This window comes from Talpa occidentalis, unplaced genomic scaffold, assembly GCF_014898055.3.
Source record: "Talpa occidentalis isolate TD23 unplaced genomic scaffold, MPIMG_talOcc4v2.1 talOcc4.16, whole genome shotgun sequence".
Lineage (NCBI taxonomy): Eukaryota > Metazoa > Chordata > Mammalia > Eulipotyphla > Talpidae > Talpa > Talpa occidentalis.
Window position 1 is genome coordinate 13,661,881 of NW_023601653.1, and position 20,389 is coordinate 13,682,269.

A 20,389-nucleotide genomic window follows, 5' to 3' on the forward strand; every position below is an offset into this window, starting at 1 on the left:
CAGGTACTCCATACACACGTGAAGAAATACTCAGCCATATTCAGTAACCAGAGGAAAAAAAGTAAAACTACAACCATGTACCATTTCATATCCATCTCTCTAGAAAAATGTAAAATTCAGACAATTTCAGGTGTAGCCAAGAATACAGTGCAACTAGGAGACTAAGGGTTTTTGTGGAAATTGGGTGAGTTTAGATTAAGTACTGCCAGGCTCAAAGTCAACCCCATATGAGTTATTCATCTTCACTCATCATTACAATGGTCACTGAAATATTATGTAAGAAAGTATAAATCAATAAAAGCATTTGGAAAACAATTTGGCCTTTATAATATAGCTGAACAGGTACATAGGCAATGCCCAGGATTTGATTCCTTGGGGCAAGCCTAGAGAACCTCTTACAAGATGATCCATAGCAACACTTATTAATAGCCCCCACACTGTACACTGTGTATATTAATACTCTAACACACTACAGTAACAGAAATGAATAAATTACATTTTTCCACAATATAGATTAATTCATCCAATTTTTCTTGAAGTGAAAGTCAAAAATACTGTGTGATACTATATAAAATTCAGAAGGATAAATGAAACTTTTAAGAATATGAAATTAGTAAAGAATATTATTATAGAACATGAAATAAGAAACCCCAAGTTTAGGAGAGTGGTAACAACTCATATGGGGGAAATAAGGGATTAAGCTCAGGGAGAGGCCACAGAAGCCTTCAAAGGCTAAGCTCACATTCTTTTATTTATACTGGATGCTGGATAAACAGGTGTTTGGGTCATGTGATCCTTTATATCTTCCAGACACTTGATAAATACTTTATATCTTCTCAATAATTAATAAAAACTCATTTTTAAGAAGAACTGAAAGAGAAGGAAAGGTTACCTATGAGTGGGAGAAACTGGGTAGTTTGAAGGTCACTATGACAAATAGAATTCTTCTTTTGTCTCAACCTAACTGTAGGTAGCAGTTTACTGAAGGGGTGACTTGAGCCACCAAGGGAGAGAAAAATTTCTATCTGTGTCCTGGCCACAGAGCTCAGGAAACATCAGTATCCCCTGGATATTTGGCACGTCTGGGTTAGGGCTTCCTGGCCTGTGGTCATTTCATCCTGCCCTACCTTGTGGTGTCCCTTTGAATCAAATGCCATTTGAATTAGGCATTGAAAGGAGGTGTAAATTTGGGGATGAGGGAATACAATATACCAGACAAAAGGGCAAGAATAGTATGATGATTTAAAGAAAACCAAAGAGCATTTTGGTTCCTCGTCACAATCTTCTAGTTCTAATTATCTCTTCAATGGACCCAGCAGTCTGAGGAAAATTGGAAAATAAACCACAGTTGGAGATCACTTAGTTAGGGCTCTCAAGTATGTATGGATATTTTTAAAGAAAGACTTCTTATATCATGGAAGTAACTTCAACCAATAGGTTAACTTTGGACACTAGACACCACCAATGCAACTTAAATCCCTTCACCCTTCCAGCTAGGTCCTAAGTACTAGGCACTGAGCTATGCTGAAGAGATTTTAAAAAAGGCTTAGACTCAGGGAAATTAGCAAGTTAAAAGTAGATAAGCAAATAAAAGAAAAAGCCTCTTGCACTCATTAATTATGAGATCTGTGGATTTCTAGTGTCTCATTATATCACTTACACCATCACTCCTACCACCAGATCCCAGCTGCAAGTCTTCCTCTGATCGCCTGCAAAGCAGGAACTGACCTAAAGCCAGTCCTTCCTTACACCTAAAGAAATAATACTGGGTCTCCCCTGGTGGCACAGCGGTTGAGCACTGGGTTGCGAAGCTGCCTGCAGCCTCTGCAGCGCCAGTTCGATCCCCAGCCGCCTGCGAGGGCCCCACATGGTGCAGCAGACCTCTCCTGCCACGCCCACTGCTCCCTTCAGCAGTGTATTTTGTCGGTCTGCCTGTTCTGTTCCCCGCTCTGGCTCTGGTGAATTCTCTCACCCTCCCGTGCTTCTGACTGTACCCAGTGCTTCTATAAATAAATAAATAAACAAACAAACAAAAGAAATAATATAAGGCAACTACTTTATTCACTCTGACTCTGTTGCAAATATCAAGCCATTTTCCAAGTGAACATTCATGTTTTTAGTTATTCTATTTCCAAAAAGATTGTAGGTGATTTATAGTATGAGGCACACATGACAACTAAGAAACATAAAATCAAAACTTAAAAGAGGTGAGAGAATAATCTGAAATCCCAAGGCAGTAATTTCCATATTTTATTGCGCCTAAATATAAGCATTGTTCTGTCTAAAATGCAGATTTCCAGGCTCAAAAATCTAAGAAATCTGCATCAGATCTGAGGTGAGGTCCAGAATCCCTATGAAGAACACTCCAGATGATTCTGATATGAATAAGTAACCAAAAGACCGTCCTCTTAAACAATACTAACAGAGGCTAGTCAATTAATTAAAAAATAAGTCCTGAGTTTCCTGGTAGCCAAAGCAAAATGGGCCAAAAGATGCATTACTTAACTATCACTATATTTAACCAGAGAGACAAACATTATATAAATTCTAGAATACAACATGTGTTGTTACTACTCTCCACTTAGTAAATGATCTCTAGGTTGAATTGCTGTATTTCCTGCAAGTTTAGAAAACTTAGCTGAGAAAGAAAATGAAGTGGAAATGTGTCGAATGGTACTCATTAAAATTATAACTTCAATTTATTCCTGAAAATATGTTAAGCAACTATATAACCAACTTCTCATGGTGTCTGGCTCCTAAGCCTTCATAAGAGATGACCATGTTAAGTGTTAAATTCAAGTAGCTTAGTGAAGCCCCAATGCAGAGCTAAGGGTTGGGAAGTAAAAAGGTCCTATTATACACAGGAGTGGATATGTGTCCTTCTAGAGTCTACCTGTTCTTGATTATGTCCAAAGAATTGACAGAGACATCCTAGGAATCATCCACAATCCAGACGACCCTGTTACCTCTATGGTAACTCTGTATATTTGTATATCCCTTTACAATTCTTACTAAGGTTTCCCACATTCCTTTAAGCAACAACCACCTTGTATGGAAACTTCTAACTGCTTCAAATAGGGGAAGCAGGATCAGAGTTGCTAAGGAGTTGCCCAGGAACCAGAGCTGGTAAGGACAGAGGCAAGAATGGAACCACAGGGGAATCTTTTCCAGACTACACCCTCTCATTGTTAGAGCATAACACCAGAGTAACTATTTATTATCATCATGAATATCCTATTAATCATCCTGCATTATTTATGAAGAGGCCAGATCAACTGCAGGAGTCAGCTAGATCACTAGCCTCTTTCCTTTGTATTAAAGTCACAAAAGCACACCTCTCGGGATATCTGTGCATGCCGATGAGGAAAGTAAGATTGATAAGGATGCATTATTTTATAATTAAGCAGCTGTCACCCAAGAAAATTGATTTCAAAAGTCTTCCTAGGAGAATGTCTGGATGTTTTGTAGGTTTAAAAATGAATGTGCTAACAGGTTACTTTTTTTGCCTTTGGATTTCAGTAGTTTCCTGGTTTCAACAGAGAGGTTATCTGTCACATTGTAAATATCTACCTGAACAGATGGTTTTTCACACATTAGATGCTAGCACAGGCACAGCGATTCATGACATTACATCTTTAATATCTGTTAATTAGGGGCCTCCCCGGTGGCGCAGCGGTTGAGCGCTGGGTTACGAAGCTGCCCGCGGCCTCTGTGGCGCCGGTTCGATCCCCGGCTGCTCCCCGGCCACCGGAGGAGGGTCCCACATGGCGCGCAGACCTCTCCTGCCGCCCGCTGCTCCCCTCAGCAGTGTACTTCGGTCCTTCTGCCTGCTCTGCTCCCTGCTCTGGCTCTGGTGAATTCTCTCACCCTCCCGTGCTTCTGACTGTACCCAGTGCATGTGTAAACAGAACAAACAAACAAAACAAATAAATAAAGAAATAAACATGCCTCTATAAAAAAAAAAAATCTGTTAATTATTTCAATTTAAGGGAGTCAAAGTCTCTTTGAGATTTTATAAACACAGAATTGTACTACCAAATATAATGCTACTCCCAATCTCCTGAATCAGCTGAGTGTAATATGAACTCACTAGGGGGAAAACTGAAAATATGGGGAAATCATAGAGCTTAAGTTGCAAAAAAATATATCTTCTGTTGAAGTTATTGGGAAAAAAACAACATAAAAAAACGGTATTTACAACGCAAGAGTATAATAAACCAAATAAAACAATCCAATTCGACAAGCACATTAAGGACCTAAAACACACAAGTCCTACACTAAAAATACAGAATATGAGATAAAGTTCTTGACCCAATGGCATTCAGAGACCCAAGAGAGCCAGAAACGAGCACATAAATTAAAATGCGGTGGGATGAGGGCAGAAATAAGGGTAAAAGGTGCAGGACTGGAGTTATAACCTTTTCTGTGGGTCTCAAAGAATTTGTAACCTCCACCACCTTCTTTCCATCACCCATGATTAAGAAATGCATGTGCTTCCAAGCTGAATATCAGCTCTTAACCTTTCCCTTAGACATCACCCCAAATGGCCCTCTGCATTCTCTTGGATCAAGATCTTTGTCACTCAAGGACAGGCAATGAATTCTTGTAAAATGGGCATCACAAACTCCAAATACAAATGGTGGCCACCTCTGGGGGGAAAAGAGAGGTACAAGGGGCTTCCAATGTATCAACCATGGTTGGCATCTTCAAGTGAATGGTGAGGGTGTGTGTTTTCATGGTGTCTTTTCATGTGTTTGAAATATTTCAGAATAAACATGTTTAAATAAATAACCAGAGAAGATCCTCAAGAAAGTGGTGCACGAGACCGAAAGGCATATGGGGACAAGAAAGGAACAGGGGAGCTGTCCCACGGGAGGGGTCCTAGAAAATGATTCTACCACCTTTCAGTGTCTAAGTGAACAACAAATCATATCACAGGTAAGAAAGCACAGTGTGGCCTGTTCAGAGTGATGAAGTGGTGATTATCATGATTGTGTCACAAAATTTGGAAGAGTAACATTTTCTGGGAGGAACCAAATTCCAGACCTCCCTAAGGACTCATCCCCAGCACCTCTTTCCAGAGCACGCCTTGCCTGATTGCCTCACTCCACCAGTACTTCGTGCCTTGGAGGAGTATTCTCAAGTCAGCTGGAGCAGAGACAATGTCCATCTGCTCTCAGACATTGGTCACATGGCGGGCAGCACACACAGAGGCCACCATCTGCACTAGCAGCTCACATTCAAGTGCAGTTCAATGTCAGCCCTACTCCACTCCTGAATGACACAAGCCAGAACTCAGGCAGGTGACTCTGGGGCCAGAATCAGTCCAACAACAGTGCTATTTCAGGTCAGAGCACTTCAGAGCAAACCAGCTGCAGGCTGAAGAGCCCAGTGCAAGGCACTCAACTGTTAATCCCTGATCCAAAGAGCCTCCTTTCAGACATTTCCATATGATGAATCCTTACATCACTTTCCAATCACTCTTCTGAAGGAGAGTTTTAGGTGTTGTTTTTTTTTCTCTTTATATTAAAATGTCTAGTCCTTGAGGGAATTGAGAAAAGCCATGAACTGATCAAAGTAGGCGGGCAACAATGTGAAAGCACAGAGTAATATGGTTTCCAGGCCCTGGAAACCACTAATATGTTTTCTATTTGCTTAGTCATAAGCTTGCCTATTCGATCTCTATAGATTTTCCTATTCTGAATATTTCATATAAATACAAACACAGACTAAGTGGCCTTTTGTGTCTGTTTTCAAGATGCATCCATACTATAGCATGTATCAGCACAGAACTCCTATTTTATGGTTGAACATTCTGTTGGAGGAATATGCCATTTTTTCTTAATCCATTCATCAGTTGAAAGATACTTGGGATGCTTCCACCATTTGGGTATTGTGACTATTGTTGCTTTGAACACCAGTGTACAATTTTTTTGTTATAAATTTGTTTTTTGGGGTACATATCCAGCAGTGGAATTGTGGCTTATGTATGGTAATTCCATGCTGGACTTATTGTGGAACTACCAAATTCACTTGATGGTTTTTACTGCAAGGAATGGAAGGCTGGGCCTATGATGCAGCTCAGATAAGAGTAAGAAGTTTTGATTCATGGCAGGAATAATGATTATAGGAATGAAGAGAAGTAGAATTGAGGTACATTTGAGGCTGAATAAGAATTAATGAGCAATTAGATGTGGGAAAGGATGGAAGAAAATACTTTGTTCACAGCACCACATGTTACTGTGAGTGATGTTATTAATTCACCTCCTTGACTGGATACTGCACTTCAAAGAGAAAGTCAAATCTTAGTCACCCTCACAGCCCCCAATTGCTTAGCACAGAGCCTGGCCTAACAAGCGAACAAAGAACAATTTCAGGGCCTGGCTAACAAAGAACAATTTCAGGGTCTGGCTAAAGAAAGCTGCCAGCCATTATTCACAAAAGACCTGATGATTTTGAATGAGGTTAAAGAACTCTCTTCATTGAGCAACAGGATGGATTATGACGCAGTTTGTTGAAACAGGGAACAGAGAAGAGGTTTTAGACAAGCACTTGTGGGACCTTGAGGATGTCCCGATAGTCTACAGGAAGGTCACAGACAGGTCTTAGGGGACAAATTGGAGGGAAAAAAAGTATATAGACAGACTATTTGCAATTTTACTGATGAAAATATCTCATTTAGATAACTTCATGAATTTACTCAAAATGCCATAATAGAAAAGGATAAATGTCTTCCTAGGAAGACCTGGGGGAAATGGGAGTAAAATTCATGGGGTGGACTGTGGCTTAATCTAAATTATGCCCACGGTGAGAATCCAGGCAGGTCAAGCAGTCCTCAAGCATCTACTTTCTAATATGTGCCATTCTCACTGGTGTGAGATGGTATATCATTGTAGTTTTGATATCAAGCACCTACTTTCTTAACATGATCTGCATTGAAAAGGAGGAGCTTTTACTAGAAGGCCAGGTAAAAGGAGGGCACTGAGCAGGTACAAGAGGACTTTATCGTGTCTTTCAGACAACAGCCTCCAGGATTCAGATCTAGGGAGCACTTGAGTGAGTGGCCACTGAGTCAAGGAAACCATGCATTTAAGAGGTAGACTGTTTTTGGCTCCAATTCTTTATCCTGCCCTTAGCCCACTTCTTTTTTCCAAGCAACTTTCATTGCCCTCCCACCCAACTGAGAGACATTCTGCCCCACCTTTACCTCTGTTGAGTGACATGGGTGGAATATTGCCTAATGTGTTCCAGGCAGAAGCTTGAAAACTTTCTCTTCCCTGAGAACATGGCTGGGCTAGCCTACTGGAGGGTAAAAGAGTTGTAGAACACAGCCAAGTCATCCCATTTGCTCCAGCTGAGCTCAGCCTCCGTCAGGCAAAGGCCCAGTCAACTCTGAGATGCTGAGTGAGCCCAGCCAGGATCAACAGAGCCGCCTAGTCCCAGAGGCAGGAGCTTAGTGCTGTATGACACAGTTTCTGGAATTGCTCGGTATACAGTATTATTGTGATAATACTTAACTGATTCTGGGTCCTTTTTTGTTGACTCAACACTATCAGAATTTCAGGGAAGATTAGAGCCCCTTTAAAGCCAGGGGACATTGCTTTGCCAACACTGGGAGAGTTTTATTGCCATTGGTATAAGATGCCATTTAAAGAAAATGAATAAATCTTCAAAGAGAAATCATTTCCTTTTCACACACACACACAAATTACCTGTGTCAAACCTGAAACGACATAACAAGGTTTAGCTAGTCAGAGATCAGCAGAGAGATTAGCAGAAGAATTTGGGAATAGTAGAGGGAATGCAACCCAGGACAAGCAAACCATAGTGAAGTCCAAAGAGGCAAAATATTGACTTGGTAGTTTTCTGGAGGAATCTGGAAAGGGCTCTTCTGAATAGAAGTTGGAGGGGCCAGAGGATGTGGTGGTTTGCATTGGCTGCAGGCAGTAGGCAGCTTGTTTCTAGGCACGGTTTGCTCTAAGGAGTGGCCAGTGCATCAGATCCCAGCTGATCCTGAATCAGGTTCTCTTTATTCATTTTCACACCCAAGACCCTTGTCTGGTTTCAGAAGGGTTGGAAGTACTATTCAGACAAACGGTGTTCAAACTCTAAGCTGCAATTCACTCATAGGAAATGACATCAGCTTAATGGAAGTTGACTAGCACTTTGGGGAGGGAGGGGAGAGACAGTAGAAAATATCAGCACCTGACAAACAAGGGTAGTAATTACCTGAAGCATTTTTTTCAGGTGTGTGGGGGAAGAAGCAGAAAGAGGAAACAGTCATGGTAGAGCTCACTCACTAGAGAAGCCCTTTTTCCATCTTAATGGTCAAAATTACATAAGTTAAAGCTGCAAAATGAGAGGAGGTAGAGAGACAGCAATTTACAAGGCAAAGTTCAGCCACTGCACACAACCTAGGAGACAGACAGAGGAGGCAAGAGAAAGGGAATCAGTGGGTGGGGGAAACAGATAGGAATAGCAGCTTTCACTCACATTTTCTCTCATTTCAGTCTCTCAACAGCACTACTTTCTACAGATCAAGCCATCCAGGCTCGGAGCGGGGAAGGTCCTCACATGTAGGTAATGCGGAAAGTGGCACAATTAAAAAGTGAAGCCAGAAGACTGTTCCTCCGGCTCACTGTAATCTTCACCGACTACGGTCCTAGAGATCTCTCTCAGTTTACTCTCAATTTTCACTGTCAAGAGTTTTTACCCATTTCCAAAAGTATTTCCCTCTTGATAGACTCTCCCTGGTAGTATTTTTGGTTTTGGGGGGAGGGTCGCTGCATACACAGCTGCAGGGAGGTGGGGGGAAGTTAGCACAGAGCCCTGGGGAGCTGCTGGAGGCAGGAACCACTCAAATGCAGGTGGCGGGGTTCATCCTAGGGAACCCCTAGGGGCCATTTCCAGCGCCTTCTGCAGTGTGGCCTCCTCCGCTTGCCTGCAGACACCTCAAGCCCCACCAATGCTGGGACCCCTGGCGCCTCCCACCACCGTGGGTCCCCACCCAAATTCCAGTAGCCCCAACACCCTCACCCCGATGCCCTCACCCCTGGCCAGCAATGCCAGAGGAATCCCTAATAGATTTCCCTCCTTCCCGACCACTGAGCAAATCAGGTTTTCCTATATCTGTGATTAGCTAATATCTGTTTCATCCACTAGCTTGCACCCCTGCCATTCCTTAAAGAAAGGAGCTGTTTGGGTCCCCACAATATGCACAGCCCTCAATGAGGTGAGTGACACAGAGCACACCCAGAACAGCTGGCGGACGGATGCAGGACCATGAATCACACTACCTCCACCAGAAAAGCAGGGCCAAGTCACCCACACTCCAGTGCAACTACAAATCCCTTGTATCATTTCCTGAAAAGGCAAACACTGTACAAAGTTTCCAAACATGACTTCACAACAAGGTGAGCAGCATGAAAAGGGTGCGACCCGGCCAGCTAGGTGCCCTTTGCTGGAGAAAACTACAAACAGACATGAATCCAGGTGCTCAAAGTCCAGCCGGATACCAGACCTTTCTCCGAAGCACCCAGAACCCTGCTCCTGGACTAGGTAGGTCTTGGTTTGCAAAATGAAAACTCAGCGGATGGCCACAAGCTGGATGAACTCTCATGCACCAGTCTCAAAAATCCAAATCCACTTCAACTCAGTCCTCTGTTTACCAAGCAGCCAGCCATCCCCTCCCAAATTCCGCAAAAGCTTGCCGAGACTTACCTTCCTTGTGCCTGGAGAACACCACTGTGCACGCCAGCCTGCCGCCCCGCTTATATCCTTTTAGCTTCATTGCAAACAGCTGATGGATTGGAGGGAGTGGTCTCAGCTCAGCCTCCCTCTGGGTCTTTGCCCTCCGAGAGAACTTCTCAAAAATTGAGTCCCTTTCCGTAGCAGCTGCAGCCAGCAAAGATGGGAGGACATGAACTCCTACTGGGGGGCAGGTCTCAAGGGCTGCACCAACTCCAGATCTCCCTGTGTGATGGGCTGAAGGCTTCAGGGAGCATCACAGCCTGAATCCTGTGCCCAGTCCTGCTTCCTTCACCCTCCCACTCCCCACCACACACACACACATACCACCCCCACCCCACCCCACACCCACCCCCACCACCATGGTTCTCTCCAGTAAACTTACATGTAATTTTGACTCAGAATCTATCTCCCAGGGAACCCAAACTAAGATAACTAAGCTCCCTCCTCTCAAGTCAATACCATGATTGGGGGTTGGGGTGAAGGGGCTGGCTGTTTTTTAGTATCTCAGCAGTGCACACAAAAAGTTAGGACACTTCTACCTACCTCTCAGGTCAGAGATTTTCCCATTGCTCAGTATAAGCAGACCTCCCCCTTGGAACTGCTGGTAAAGCAGTGTCTTTCCAGAGTGCCGTCTTAGAAATTCAGGGATTTTTTTTTTTTTTTAAGATTTATTTATTTATTTATACAAGCACTGGGTACAGTCAGAAGCACGGGAGGGTGAGAGAATTCACCAGAGCCAGAGCGGGGAGCAGAGCAGGCAGAAGGACCGAAGTACACTGCTGAGGGGAGCAGCGGGCGGCAGGAGAGGTCTGCGCGCCATGTGGGACCCTCCTCTGGTGGCCGGGGAGCAGCCGGGGATGGAACCAGCGCTGCAGAGGCTGCGGGCAGCTTTGCAACCCAGCGCTCAACCGCAGCAACACCGGGGAGGCCCCAGAAATTCAGGGATATGTTTTGATAAACAATATTGCTGAGGATCTTTAAGAAGACCCCTTCCTTGTACAGGCTTGTGCCAGTTGGTATCCAAACATTCTTGAGTAAAATATTTTATCATCTGCACCTGGTACTAAATCCAAAGTTCCACAACCATCACTTAGGAGCTTGTCAGAAGTACAGAGTCTCACCCCGACCCAGCACCCACTGAACGAAGGGCTGCAATTTAACACCATGTGCAGGTGATTCATATTCACATTAAAGTGTGAGAACCACTGATGTAATAAATTATGACCTTTCGGTATCATATTTTAACATTATGGAGATACTTGGGCTATCTATTCACTGATATACTGCACCCATTAATCACCAATTCCTGTTGAACCCCCAAAATGTGCCTCCATCCACCCCTTTTGCTTATATTTCTCAAGCTCAGTTCAGGCCCCCTTATCTCTTGAAGGCCACACCTCAACTAACAAGCATTCAGATGACTATGGATGGATGACTTTATGGGAGTATCTTAATGCCTTTTGATTCTAAACTATCTCATTCCTTGCAAATCAAGTTTAATACAGTTCTAAATCAAATTGTTTAGTTTCTATATCAGAAATCCTCGAGTAACTTTATGGCTACATCATTTAATTGACTTTGTCCTCATGTGCCATTAATCATTCCCTGATTCACTGATGTTTTCAATCTTCTAAATGAAGTAACCACCACACAAGGAGAAGGAATTAACAGGATTGTGCTAGGATCAGAAATTGAGTGACAGGACACTGCCTTGAATTCTGATTAAGAACAATACAGCCAAATGCAAGAGAAGAAGGGGAAACTAGAAAACTTGAACAAATCTCAGTAATTTATTTCTCTTAGTCTTGTCAAATGAACTCTTGTCAAATGAACATTACCAATGATCCTATTACTTCTAAAGTACAGGTGATTCCCAACTGAAATCGTTTTTCTCTGAGAGATGAAAAAGATGGTGGTTAAGATTCTGAGCAGGGCCTCCCTGGTGGCGCAAAGGATTAAAGCACAGCACTGTGAAGCTATCCACAGCCTCTGAAGGACGAGTTTGATCCCTGGCCACCAGGAAGGGGACCCACGTGGTGCCCCAGACCTCTCCTGTCTCGCCCGCTGCTCCCCTCAGCAGTGTATTTCGTCCATCTGCCTGTTCTGTTCCCCGCTCTGGCTCTGGTGGGTCCTCTCACCCTCCCACACTTCTGACTATGCTCAGTGCTTGTATAAATAAATAAATAAATAAATAAATCTTTAAAAGAAAAAAAAAATAGAATCACAAGTAATAGTGCCAAGAACTCAAAAATCCCATGCAACAAAATCTCTACAGATAACACATTCATTGTTCAACCCTAATGTGAAGGTCACCTTCCCTACCCCAACAGCTGCCCTGAAACTCCAACACCCACCCCATTTCCTTCAGCATCAATCCTGAAAGCATCTGGTCACAATTCATTGAAAGAAACTGGATTCATGCTCTTAAATGGGTACCTCCTCCAGGGTACTGACACCCCAGGCAAACCCATAGCATCATTCCAGTTGGGCACATCACAGATGCACAGTTCTCACATAGAGAAACACCCATAACCCCAATAGGGTGATGAGGAAAGGCGGATGAACATTCTCCATGCCATGACAAGGCCCCAGGGCTGTGCTCAGACTGTGGGTCACAGGTCAAGCTAGACCCTTGGAAAATCATCACCAATCTGGAACAGCAGACCTCTCCTGTCTCGCCCGCTGTTCCCCTCAGCAGTGTATTCCAGTAGATCCGCTTGTCCTGCTCCCCACTCTCTCTAGTGAATCTTCTCACCCTCCCACCCCACACCTTGGCCTATACCCCAGTTCTTCTATGCAAAAAAAAAAAAAAAAAGTCAACATTCAAAGATTCATTTCCAAGACAAAATCCAATTACACATTGGATTTGCCCACCCAAACCGTTATCTCTATGTGACGTGTCTATAGAAGGAAAAACATGGCAGGATAGATTTTGCGTTATTTAATCCTTCAATTCAGACTCGAAATAAAGACAATTAACAGGCCATACTTGCATAGTAGAGCTTTCTACAACTCTTTTAAAGTGTAAATAATAAATTTTAAAGGAAGATACAGCAAGTATTTTTCTTGCCCTGCTTGTTTAAGTCCTGACTCCCAAAGATCACATAGATCAAGAATCAGCAACTTTCTGCAAAGGGTCAGATAATAAATATTTTCAGCTTTGTAGTCCCTATGGTCTCTGTCACAATTATTCAGCTGGGCCATAAGAAAGCTTCCACAGATGGCATGTGTATTAATAGGACTGTGTCCCAATAAAGCTTTATATATGAATACTGAAGTTTGAATTTATGTCTCAAAAGTCATTCTAATTTTTCTCCAACTGCTATGGTCTACATGTTTGTGTCCTCATAAAATGCCTGGGTTGAAACCCTAATCCTCAATGTGATGGTATTAGAAGATGGATGCAGTCCTCATGAATGGGATTACTGCTCTTATGAGACACTCCACAGAGACACCTCGCACCCTCCCCTCTGTAAGGATACAAGATAGATGCCTTGTCACTAGAGGATAAAAGAATTAAACAAATAAACAATAAATCACATGACCGCACCTAAATTCTGAATCAGGGCTGATTTCTGGATATTTTGCAAAATGGAATTAACACTTAGGTCACATATTTCTAAACACAACCAACCTTCCATCTGATACAGCCAAGCTATTAAAGGCCAGTGACTACAGGGGAAATGTTGGCTCCATAGCATCACAGAGCAGAAATGCAAATACAATTTGCTCAGCAGACAAGTGCAAGAAGAGACCCTTAAATGCATTGAGTCCTGAACCTCTTACCTGTAGTATCTTGACTCAGGGTTTCCTGGCTGCTGCTGCTGTAAGAAGGCACTGGAGTGATGGACAGTGAGGCTGGGCAAGACAAAGGCGTGGCCAGGTCGGTCTTGCGGGTGAAGGATCGGTGATACACAGGGAGGCCTGCATCCTTGGAGACGAAGATAGGCAGGTCTGATGGGAGGGGGGGTCGGCCTTGTGCATAAGGATTTTTCCAGTGGGTGAGCCCAATCGCAACAGGCCCAGCAACATCATAACCTGGTGAGAGAAATGCCTTAGGTCAAGAGCTGCAATCAAAGCTTTAGGGCCTCCCCGGTGTCACAGCAGGTTGAGCACAGCACTGTGAACCTGTCCACAGGGCAGGGTCAATTCCCAGCTGGCCAGGGAACTACCCACATGATGCAGCAGACCTCTCCTGTCTCACCCGCTGCTCCCCTCAGCAGTGCTTTCAGTCCATCTGCCTGTTCTGCTCCCCGCTCTGTCTCTGGTAAATCCTCTCACGCTCCTGTGCCTCTGGCCTATACCCCAGCTATTGCATAAATAAAATAAATCTTAAAAAAATAAGCTTTAGACAGTACTGGTTTTTGTATTTCCCCAAAAGTCTTAGCTGTGAGTCAAATCAAACACCCCTTGAAAACAGGAGGCATGTTACTAATGAACAAGCAGGAACAACCATAGTTGAAGGATCCTGTTCACTTACTCAACGTATGTTAATTAAGCACATGCTATGTGCTAGGTGCCAGGCCTTTGCCCTTAAGGAACTCAGAGTCTGATAAAGGAGATAAGATTTGTGTTCATAATGGAAAAACAACTCAAGGCTTACTATGTGCTACATATTTTGTAGAAATGATTCTAATCTTCACAGCTATTGTACAAAGGAACTGTTACTATTTCAGTATTAGATGAGGAAACTGAATGTCAGCTTGCTCTAGACTGAGCTTCCATTAAGTGCTAGAGGCAGAATCTGAGCCCAGATCTTCTCCAAAACATGTTCCGCTTCCCCCCCAAACTACAACTAACTATAGTACAAAGCTAGATGAAAGAAACAATTTAAAGTAGGACAGAAACTGTCCCCTGGAATTTTAGGGGAGAGAGCCCTTGTAGGTGGAGGGATGAGGTCATAGAAAAAGCAGCATGAACTTGGCCTTACTGGCAAGGGTGAAACCTAGAGACAAGGGGAGAGAGAGCTGTTCTGCAGATATATTTTATTTAGCCCACACTTCTACTAATTTGAGGAAAAATTAAAACTAACAACAATAAAAATTTTGAGTTTTCTGGCTTATCTTGAAAAAATCTCTTCATCTCCTAAAGATCAAGTCACATGGGACCACATTGCCACATGGTAACTCTCAGCTAAAGCAACCACAGCAGCCACCACCTTTGGGTAACTAAGGGAATTCCATTCAGCTACAGTCCCCACCACTCCCTAATACATTATTCCCAGCCTGCCTCACTCTTGGTTCTCTCACAGCTCCCAAGAGAAGACTGGCCCATAGAAATGAAATTCCAGAATGTTCCATTTAAATTGTTGCATTATGTTATTATTAAAAATATGAAAATATATTGCCTCTATTTGTACCACAGATCCTTTCACAGTAATAAATATAAGATCATGTTTTCCCTTGTCTTGTTGCTTCACTCAGAAATTCACTTAAATCTCTCTTCTCTTTTCCATTCTCCCAAATTCTTCAAGAGTCATTACAGAATAAAGCACAATGCAAAAGCATTATGTCGAAAAGTCCCAAGGAACTCTGGACTTGCTGCAATTTCAGATCTTGCAATTTCTTTTATAAAATTATAGCTGATTTATAGCATATGCTTAATTTTGCAAAGATATTGTTTATTTAGGCTATTTTTAGTTTGGAAATTACCACGTCATTTATTCACATCATTTACTCCAGAAATGGAGTTCATTAGCAAATATTTTAATCCATGTTATTGATACAAATGAGCTATGATAAACTCTACATAATTCAGATAGAATATAAATGGATCAGCCTAACTTTGAAAGAGCAATGAGGTCAAAGTATTTTGAGAGGGTAACCAAGCATTCAGGGGGACAGCTGGCACCCAAGTGTACAAGCCACAAGTGACAGGGATGTCACATTGGCAGCCTGCCCACCACCCCTCACCAGCCAGCCTGTACCTTGGGAGTAGGTTGGGTGCTGGGGTCACAGCTCCCTTTGCGTTCTAGGTCAACTTTATCAGCCCCTAGCCCCCAAATCCTGAAGAGATCCTCATGAACCCTCAGAATTGCAGGCTGCCCTGAGAAACGATGGTGATAATTAACTCTAACGTTTTCCAATTTTGCTTTGACTATCACAAAGGAAGGTGTTTTCCAAAGGTCTCGTGGCTGAATAGAAATATTTCAGACAAGGGGCCTCCCTGGTGGCGCAAGGGGTTAAGCATCGCATTACGAAGCAATTCGCACCTTCTGCAACAGGAGTTCGATCCCCTCAGCCGACCAGGGAGCTGCCCACATGGCACAGCAGACCTCTCCTGACTCACCTGCTGCTCCCCTCAGCAATATATCTCAGCCAATCTGCCAGTTCTGTTCCCCACTCTGTCTCTGGTGAATCCTCTCACCCCCTGCATCTCTGGCCTGTACCCCAGCCCTTGTATGCATAAATAAATAAATCTTTAAAAAAATAAAAGGAAGATTTCAGACAAGATCATTTTTCTGACTCTTAGATTTTTTTAATTCTTAGATTATTTTTTCCTTTTCTTTTCCGGCAACTGCACTTTCAGCAGGATAAAGCATCCTACAGAAAATAAATTAGCAGGAAATCCACATGTGCACTATTTCGTTAACCAGAGTTCCCTCACACATGTGACGCTCTGTGTGAGATGACTGTTCTGTCAGAGAAAGACTGAAGTGTGAAGATGAGAGAAAACAAGGGGAGCTGTTAAAAATCAACTGCTCGAGGGATCCAGAGAACTGTCCTCCCGCCAGAACTTTGAGGCCAAAGAGGTTAATTATTTTCTGCCTTTACTATAAATACTTCGAAAGTGCTTTGTACTGGACAGACCGTGGGCAGTGGACACTGCTTGATGTCAACGCAGAATCCATCCTTTCTTCCTCGCAACAACAGAATCGTTTTTTGTTTGGGGTGTCATCCCACCCCACCCAGTCACATAACTCAGGACCTCCCTCCTCCTTCTGCCCCCCTTGGGTGTGATGATTCTACAGATGGTCGCATCCTCCTTGTTAATGATTGGTTCAGGGTGGCCATAGGACCCAACCCTGCCCGATGAGCTGGGAGAAGAAGTCTGAGGCACAGAACGGGTCTCAGTGCCTAGAGGGAAAAACCTGAAGAAGGAGCCAAAGTTGCTTCTTTCTCTGGGTAGCGTGACTGAACGCAGTTCCTGGGACCAAGGCCACCATGTGGCCATCATTGTGAAGATAAATTCTCCAAGGAAGGGAATGGGGAGAAGGTTGTTCCCTACATCACTGAACAGCCTCTGCTGTGCGCAATGAATTTCCTTATGGTTCCAGCCATTTTGAGTCTGGGGTCTAGAACAAGGTTCAAGGGCTTTTCAGTTATCCTTTCACCTTCTGAGCTAACTAAGTGCCCGTCACACCCACCTCCCTTTAGAGGCAGCTGCACAGGTCAGTGAGAACATGTGGTATGAGTCTCCTGAAGGTGCTGTCACAAAGTACTGCAAAGAGATGGCTTAAAACACGCTGTTATTCTCATGTTGTTCTGGAAGCTAGACGCCTCAAATCAAGAGGTTGGCAGGACTATGCTATCTTTGAAACTCTAGGGAAGAATCCATACCATGACTTTTTCTTAGCTTCTGATGTTGCTGGCAATGCTTGGTATTCCTTCTTCTGTAGACACATCACTAATCTCTGCCTCCATCATCACAAAGAGCTCTCCTTGTATGCCTGTGTCTCTTCTTACAAGATCAGTCATATTGGATTAGGACCCACCCTAAGCAAGTATGACTTCATCTCAACTCATTACACCTGCAAAGACTCCGTATCCAAATAAGGTCACATTCACAGGTGCCAGGAGTTAGGGCTTCAGTATACCTTTGGGGGACACAATGCAACACATAAGCGTCTGGCATAGTAGCCCCAATTGATAAACCCAGAGGATGGCACTTGGTCCATGGTCAGACAGTCTGTAAGATGCAAATATCAAGAGAGTTGTCCAATGGGAACGGGATGACCTGGGTTCAAACGCCAATACTTACTACCCATGTATCCTTAGGTAACTTTTTAATTTCTTGAGAACTTAGTTACCTCGTCTATAAAATGGGGAAACTAACTAACTCTCTCATAAGGTTGTTGTGAGGATTAAAAGAGTAAATACAGAAAGAGTACTTGCAGAGTGCTTGGCACAGAGAAAGCTCCCAGAAAGCACCAGCAACCATATGGTCCTCACTGTCTACCCTTCCATTTTATGACAAGTGTCTTAAAAAGCTAAGTTTCTGCTTGCAGCTTCTTCAGAGTTTTACAACCTGGCTCCCATCCCATCATCCCCTGGCCTGGCTTTCAGGATGCCGTCAGGAGCAGACTGGTAAGTTTAACCCTCCTCAGTTTCCCTTCCTGGAAGTTCTCTGGACTTTCCAAGAAATGTGCTCCTGGGATCTTAACCTCTGTCCTCATTTCTACACCAAAATTGAGCTTTCATACACTGGTCCTGAGTCCCTACACGCTCGATGTTCACGTCACCTCCTGTCCGTTCTCTCCACATGTCTAAGTTTCCAGGGGGCATTATGGGGAGGGGGGGTGTCTCATGGGTAGCTCGAACCCAACACATCTAACAGAGAGCCGTCACAGCCTCTTCCTGACATCTGTATTTCCAGGAGTGGCTCAGACTCTGTCTCCCCAACTCCAAGTGCAGCCATATTTGCCTCTGCCTTTCCCTCCACACTTGCGCCCCATGTTCGTTACTGCCTCATGTCAGGACCGCAGACACAGGTACCAGTTTCTCCCACGTGCAATCCACCCCGCTCACCACCAGCATAACCTTCTTTCATCCATGCGTTGTTCTTGCTGTCCTGCTCCTTTGAACTCTAAATGACTTCTTGCTATTTAGCATATATCTCTGGGAATCTCTTTAGGCTAAATAGGGTTTTCAAACCAGGGCCCTGGACCCCTCCACAAGAATTTTTAAATTCTTTTTATTTTTCATTTAAAAGTTAACATCATTTAAAAATAGCACATGCATACTGTGACCAGGTTTTGCCACTTTAACTCCGGGGTTATGTTCCCATCAATATGGCTCCCACTGATACCTTCCATGAGTGGGGAGACATTTCACATCAAATGAAGATCCAGTCACCGGAGTGACCTTCACAGAGATTTCACAGTGGACGGAGCAGAAAAAGGTGGTGCAGAGAGGAGTTATCAGACCTAGTGAGAAAGCTGGACTGAACTCAAAGAACCCCCAGGGCAGCAGCCCATACCCTGTTGCATCACCAGCAGCAACTGCATTTTAGCAAAATAGCAACATCCTTCATGTGAAATAAATGTGGCAGATCTGTATTTTTTTTCTTTAGCTTTAAGGAGTTATATGTAAATCTGATTCGATTCTTACAGCTATTTGGAGTGTAAGGTGTCTACAGTTAGTTTTATATCTGCACATACTTACATGTCCTTATAATAAAAATAATTCAAACCCACTTTAGAGATTCTTAATTACTGGCCTGCACTACTGGAGTCTGAGAAACCATGAAGAACATGAGTAACCATGAAGAATACGAGATTTAGTGTCAGACAGACGTGGTTTGAAATTCTGGATACATTAATTTATGGCTCGCTGACAAAGAGCAAGTTTTCTATCAGTACAAGGGGAAAATAGTATAACCTTCCTATTAGGGTCTTGATTAAGTAGAATAATGTATTTCTAGGGTCAAAAATCATTTGCAAAAAATAAGCACAGAATTGTATCAGCTACAATTAGTATCATATTTTTCCTACTAAATTGGTGACCACAGTTCTGGAATCAAGAGATTTTTGAAAGGAAATGGAAATTTTTGAAGGGAAAGGATGTAGTTAGCAAAATAATAATAATAATAATAATAATAATAATAAGTTGCTCTTCCCTTTTTGACCCAAATAAAATGTGTGAGGTTGAGTAGGAGCGCAGCTGGGAGCCAGCGTTGGGTTAACACAATATGCTCTGCTAGCATCTGCCTCTTGGGGGATGCTCAAGGGGATGAAGAGGGAGAGAGAACACACCCCAAATCACAGACATCAAATTTCTACAGAGGCCATATTCTACAGGAGATATTATTTCTGAGAAACGAGGGTGCATGGCAGCAGCATTCAATAAAACTGATTTGCTGTTATTGTATGTATCGTGCACGACCTTATACTCATGGGAAATATTGTACATTTTCTATTTGCGATTGTGATATAAATTTTCTTTTAAAAATAAATGACTATATAGAAATCTTAGAAATAAAGTCAATTTTAATATTAAGTACATAATGAAAACATTTTTGTATTCATTAGATAAATACCTAGAATCTTATGGTATTTCTAATTTTTTCCCTCTGCAGTGGCATCAAGGATCCACAAGAGGGCGCTCCAGGAAGGTGCGTCCAGGAGCAATTGCTCTGATTCTGAAAACAAATGCTTAGGCGCTAATATTTTCTCCTCCTTCCTTGGCACTCCCACCCCCAGGCAATAATAATTTTTATTTAAAAAAATGACACAACTGCTCACCTATGGTGATCTGGCTGACGCAACTGTAGTAGCTGCCCGTCGTTGCTGAGGAAAGGTTATAACTCCCACTGCTCACGTCCTTGTCTGTTAAGAAAGCAAAAGGGAAGGTGAATTATGTCCTGGTAAACACTATGACCACATTGTGAATGTGAATCCACTCTGTGCCTGGGCAACCTC

General features: G+C 43.1%; 1 protein-coding gene across 2 annotated transcripts in view; it reads right to left on the minus strand.

Moving 5' to 3' along the window:
• The window catches only part of ANO4 (anoctamin 4), a 301,260-nt gene that overhangs the window by 266,761 nt on the left and 14,110 nt on the right, over window positions 1–20,389 (minus strand). The window contains exons 2-4 of one of the 2 annotated variants that reach the window (XM_054696102.1): window positions 20,213–20,296; window positions 13,537–13,788; window positions 9,721–9,894 (exon numbers count right to left, since the gene is read on the minus strand). In XM_054696102.1, coding sequence (XP_054552077.1) covers window positions 9,721–9,894; window positions 13,537–13,788; window positions 20,213–20,296 — 510 coding nt within the window. The remainder of the gene's footprint in view (window positions 1–9,720; window positions 9,895–13,536; window positions 13,789–20,212; window positions 20,297–20,389) is intronic. The other variant, XM_054696103.1, reaches the window with a different exon arrangement.